The 6116-nt window shown below is 38.3% G+C and overlaps 1 protein-coding gene across 1 annotated transcript; it reads right to left on the bottom strand.

The window, feature by feature from the left end:
- Positions 1–745: 745 nt before the first annotated feature.
- LOC130016018 (mas-related G-protein coupled receptor member A6-like) lies at positions 746–5604 on the bottom strand. Its single transcript, XM_056106780.1, has 2 exons — positions 5494–5604; positions 746–1772 (listed from the first exon to the last, which is right to left on the bottom strand). The coding sequence occupies exons 1-2, from the start codon at positions 5502–5504 to the stop codon at positions 746–748; spliced, it is 1038 nt and encodes a 345-aa protein (XP_055962755.1). The 5' UTR covers positions 5505–5604.
- Positions 5605–6116: the final 512 nt, after the last annotated feature.

Here is a 6116-nt window from a genome sequence, read left to right as displayed (position 1 = left end):
GAAAGCAGCTGGAATAGAGAAGGGATCACTAAGAAATTGATGGCTAGAGGAGTCAGTAGAGATGGGAGATGTGTGCTGAAAGTAGATAATGGACCAAACATGATAACCTCTTAGTGCCTGTATTGCAAACCATAATGCTCCAAAGTAGAGAGAGGGCATGGGTAATATTATCTGCCAAAGAGGCAGGGGAGGGTGGGTAAGGGGGTATACTCGGGAGATTGGTGGTGGGAAGTGCACTGGTGGAGGAATGGGTGTTTGATTAATGTTTGATTGCAATCCAAACATGAAAGCTTGTAACTATCTCACAACGATTCTATAAAATTTGAAAAAATAATAATAAAAACATTTTTAAGTGAGTCTAAATAAAAAAAAGTAAGTCCAGATCACCTACAGCACACAGAGATGTATAAAACAGATATAGAACCACCCCACTAGAAAACGCATTGGAAATTTTTCCTAGAGTTTCACATGCAACTTCTTCCATAATATCCAGATTTACCTTTGGATTATTATATGTGATAAATACAAACATATCCTGAAAACACTCAAAGATTAATGTTAATAGCAAATTTATTCTGTGTGAACACTATACAAAAATAGACTTTTACCTATATGTATATGTGCATAGATATAGACCATGAAAATAAATGATGGTTCAGTTATAATATTCAACTTTAAAGAGTGAGAATGTGGTATCTGAAAGGCAATGATAAAATTTCTGAATACTGTCTACATTTTGATTGAGTTAGGCCACATGAATATTTCCTGACATCTTCCAAGTCTGCTGAGGATTGCTGCCTTGATTTCCATCCTCCTCGGGAACATCCTGCAAAGCTCTCTGCAGAATTAATTTGAGGCTCCTTCTTTGCTGTCTTTGCTGCTGTCTATAAGAGCCAACAAAGAAGTAAATGATGGGATTGGCACAGCTGTTGACAGAGGTTAATACATTAGTTGCTACAAGTAATTTAAAGTTGTCCTTGTAAGACAAAGTTGGCATCCTGCATATGAGAAAATAACTGATTCCCCATGGCAGGCCACAGAGCAGGAAGACCAGCACATTTAACCCGATGGTCACATACAGCCTGGTCAGCTTCATCTTCTGGGAGCCACACAACAATCTGATCAGCAGAACCAGGTTGCACCCGAAAAGAAGCGTAAAGCAGAAAGTCAACAATGTTGCAATGCTGAAATCAATCAGTCTACACAAATATTCATCAAAAGGATAAGACAATAAGCCACAGAATGCCATTTTCAGGATGGTCAGGAGCAGGGACAGGGCCCAGAGCAGGGCACATATGACAGATGACATATGTTTTGGGCGTTGGCAACGAAACCAGATGGGCTTTAGGACACACAGGCAGCGCTCAGTGCTGATGGCAGTGAGAATGCTCAGGCTTGCAACATAGGGAAAGACATATCCTACCATAAAAACTCGTAACAGGTTGGTGCTGTATACTAGTTTGCTATATTTGAAAAAATCCATTATGGAGGATACCATGTGGGTGCATAGACAGACAAAATCAGCTCCTGCCAAGTTGAGGATATAGACGGAGAAAGCATTCCTCTGCATGCAGAAAGCCAGGAGCCAGAACACCACAGCATTTCCTGCCAGCCCCACAAGGGAAATAGAGAGTTCCACAACGGCTGAGATCAGCAAAGGCATTTCCATTTGTCTATAAAAGTTCATCCAGTCAATTAGATCCTGCCATATGTTTTCATTCACCCAAGGTGTGACAGTTGCATTCATGCTCAGATACTCTCTGCTGGTGTTCCTGAAAACACAAATGAGAAAGAATTTTCAGTATGATCATAGATCCCCATGACCATACAGGTATCTGAGACCAGAGACAAGCAACTTAGACAGTTTAAGCAGGCCACACAGTTTTGACATGCTATATTTAGACTCTGCCTGATCTTTCTGAAAAGCCTGAGATTTCTCTATGAATCGCAACTTTTCACAAACATGTAATGTTCTCAGGTTCTAATTTTCCCACCAGTTTCCTAGGCCATGTCCCGTCACACAGTGTCTGGAGGGGAGTTTTCTGGGCAGGATGTCATGGTGGCAATGGGACTCTGAAGCCACCTCCTTCTTCTCTGGGATTTCTTTTCTTCAGAGGCACGAACTATATGATTTCTCAATGACTGAACATGACCCACTCACAGAAAATAGGATCCCAGGATATGAAGTAATAAGACTCTGAAGTAGAAGGTCTATTAGGCCCATATGTCAGCTCTCTGAAAACAGCGATCTCTTATTCATGTTCATTAATGTATCCCAATGCCTCCATTTGTCAGGGTCACAGTGGGTCATTAGGATATGGATAAAAAATGAGTGATGGATGGTTGGAACTAACCACAAGTGTGTGTGTAGAGATGAGGGTAGGTAAGAGAAGAGGCTACTATGAAAATTATAGCTGGGAATGATCATGCTGGACAAGATTGGCAAGATTGGATGGTTAAAAGTAGGTAAGGGATATTCTTCATAACCTTTCAGTATCAATATTGCAAACCACAATGCCAAAAAGGAAAGAGAGAGACAGAGACCGAGACAGAGAGAAAGAGAGAGAAGAATGGATGAAAAATTGGGGAAAGGGGTGGGAAGGAAACTGAGACCATTGGTGGTGGGAAAAGTACACTGGTGAAGTGATTGGTGTTGGAATACTGTATAACAGAAATCTAATCATAAATAACTTTGTAATTCTCTAAAAAATAAAAAATAAAATATGAAAAAGAAATGAAAGAAAAAATATTAAAAAACAGATATGTGAAGAAGTATCTTTACTCATCTTTATTTGTAAAGATTTGTGTCTGAGAGTATTTATTAAACATGCACAATGACCAGTTTTGTCTTCTGTGAGATTAAAAGACAAGATAATCTAGTAGGCACTTGCTAATAATAAAGGATATTCTTTATCATAATAAATAAAAACTTAATGAAATTTTAATATTTTACTATGGAAAAAGGCATTCATGCAATGGAAGAGAGTCAGCTGTGGGGCTGAATGAGAGACTTCATTATTTATTTAATCTATTACTTATGAAAGCACAGAATAGAGATAATATTTTCAATATTTTAGTATGCAATTCTATAGATAATTCTTTGAAGAATGGGGTGGGATATTGATTTTTAGGTTTTTTTTTAAAGTTGTGGTACACCAGGTGATTCTCAGGGGTTACTCCTGGCAATTTATACAGAAATTACTCCTCGACATGCTCGGAGGACCATATGGGATGCTGGGGATGAAACCTAGGTTGGACTCATGGAAAGCAGATAGCTACTGTGTACTATCATTGGGAACCATGAAGATTGGTTATTGGTCAAGTGCATTTTACCAGAGTGACTTGCGATTTAAGCACAAATGCTCATTTGAACTTAAGCTTGGAAAGTTGGCAAATCAAGAAGAGCTTCTGGCTTAGTGCTATTCAGGAAAAAACCTCCTTCTGGGTCTTCTTAAGAAAAAATTGAGTTAACAAAACAAAACTGGTGACTCTGAGGAGAGCTGAGCAGAGGGCCTTTTTGATCAAGGGATGACACTGAGATCCAGCAGGTGGATGTGGCGAGTGAGTGTCCTATGTAAAGGTATAAAATTAATCCTTAAATTTTATACATAAGTAATTGACATCATTCAAACCTAATGTAAAAAGAATGAAAATGCTAATACTATCATTTTTATATAGAGTAAAGAAAATGGAAGACAAAGGGTTTGAGTGGTAGGTACCTGATTCCATGCATACAATTGTTATAATGTGTTCTGAATATCCAGATCTGAGTCAATTTCTTTTCCTTTACCAAATCTACAGGTCCACTTGTAAAATGAATTTCTACTTAAAGAGAAGTGAGAGAATGATGCCAGTAACTCTTCTACAGATCCCAGGAGGAATATTTTGATTTGGTATTTTTTGCACAGCCTGGGTTATATAATTTCAAATGTCCCTTACTACTAGGAAATACAACCTTTGTTCTACGAAGCAGAAGACTCAAATGGTAGGAAGACACTCTTCTTCCCTACCCCAGCAGTGAAAAGAAGACGCATTTTCCTAGATATAATGAATAAACCATCAAATAGGTCTTGGGTCTTGCAGTCTTGGTGGACAGACAGAGGAGGTAAAATGCAAACCTATTTCCATCTATCAGAGCCCATGTCCTATTCATATCATTGAACAAAAATTTCCGTTGTGATAAGTGCTTGTCTTTTTTGCCTTTTGACAAAAACCTTAGAAACTCAAAGCTTCTTCATTTTGTTGTGGCTTACAATATGCTCATTTTTATAATATCATGTAGCACTATTCACTTTGACTATAAATTGTAATAGCCTTACAAACACAGAAGAAGACAAATTATGGAGAATAAACGAGTTGGGATCTGGGTAGATCAACATAGGCCCTGGTTCAGGAGTCACACCTAAGGAATTCCAGGTTTTCTGGCACATCATTTATAATGAGAGGAGCTTTCATAAAAAAGTCTCTGAAGAGGTAGTTTCTGAGAAGGAATCAGTGTTATAGATTCTCCTCAGAAAGACTACTGAGGGTGTGGGAACAGGACTGCCTGATTCTCCATGGTACCAAGCAACCGGGCCCTCTCAACACTAGGCACCCGATTTGAGAACGGCAGAGGTAAGGCACTGACTCCTTGCATTCTTCCTTTCTTTTCTTCCCATAGCTGGTTGCTACATGTCACAGAAGACCACACGGTGTTAATAAAATTCTCTAACTTTTTAATTTATTTTTTAAATTTGGAATACCCCAAAAGGGAGAAGCATTAGTTCTCAAGACTTAAGTCAGTTTTAGCTATTGTAGTTAATTTAAACCACATTTGTTATTCTTTCTTCAAAAATCAAAATCACGAACACAAACTAATTATAAATATTTGCTTACCACAATATTTTCTAATAAAAGTCAGATCGTACTGGTTATGATTTTTGTAATGGTAAGAAATGAGAAATGGTAAATCATTCAAAAGAAATTATACAGGTGGAGATATTACAACCAAAAAAATAAAGCAAACAATTATATGGAATGTGGTGAATAAGTGATCCATCACCCAGAGAAATCCGAGAAACTACCATTTGACAAGCACAATGCAGAAGATAGAATATTCTGCCTTTATCACCAAATCCTATTTGCATATTCTCCATAGATTATGCATCCAGGAAAAATATGTCTGTCTCACAGATGGATTCTCATTTCCCATGACTCTGATGCATCCAGAGAAAAAAGACGTGAATAAATTGTAAGGAGAGCAACTTGAAATGCCTTCTCACTGCCAAATGATGCAAAATCACAGTTTGCAATGACTTAAATGCCAGGCTATGAGTTTGTAGTGACATAGGTAGGCAGTGAGCAAGGCAGACACACTAACTGCTGTCCTTTCTCCCTGGCCTCTGACTCTCTGTCCTTTCTTACCGTACTCATGTGGCTTCAAGTTTGAAGTTCATGGATGTGACTTAGGACAAAAACAAAGCAGTGCTTTGGAAATAAGCTTGTTAAAATTACCTGCTTTCCATCTTCCTTTGGGTAACAAGCTGACTCCTGTTGACAGGAAGAGTCTATAGAGATTCACCTTCGTTTTGAATCCTTCTCTGCCGCACAGAAGACACCTTAGAGTGGGAGTTGGTGAGAAGGAGGCTTATCAAGGTTACAAGGAGCTTCTGTGGGTTCCTGTTCAGAGACCTGCTGTTAAATGAGAGCACAAAGTCTTTGGTGTCATTGCCTCTCTGGGGGTGTCTCTCAACATTAGATCTGATAAAACCTCTATTTCAGTTTGTGCATTTCCACACCTATATGGTATTCTTCCTTGCAAATATTACTTGTGGATTGTCGCACTGACAGTCGTGTGCCTGGGCAACAACAGAAAGCAATTCAAGTTGGCTCTGTGAAGTTGTATTATTAGGTTTAAAATGCACTTTCCTCACCTGAGTCTCATTCTCTACTGGCTCCTTTAAATTTTGTGCTATCAAGGCAATAAGTTGTGTAGTTTTTATTTTTCCTTACAATTATTTACAGAAATAGTTCAACTTATATATGATCTATTGATTCTATTTCCAGAGCAGCAGTTTGTTCACTTTTGCATCTAAATTCTTTTGCTATGATTTCTGATTTGAAGAACATGTATGTTT

Source organism: Sorex fumeus, unplaced genomic scaffold, assembly GCF_029834395.1.
Source record: "Sorex fumeus unplaced genomic scaffold, SorFum_2.1 ptg000007l, whole genome shotgun sequence".
NCBI classification, from domain to species: domain Eukaryota; kingdom Metazoa; phylum Chordata; class Mammalia; order Eulipotyphla; family Soricidae; genus Sorex; species Sorex fumeus.
Note: the sequence above shows the minus strand (reverse complement) of the source record. Positions and strands in the feature narration are given on the sequence as shown.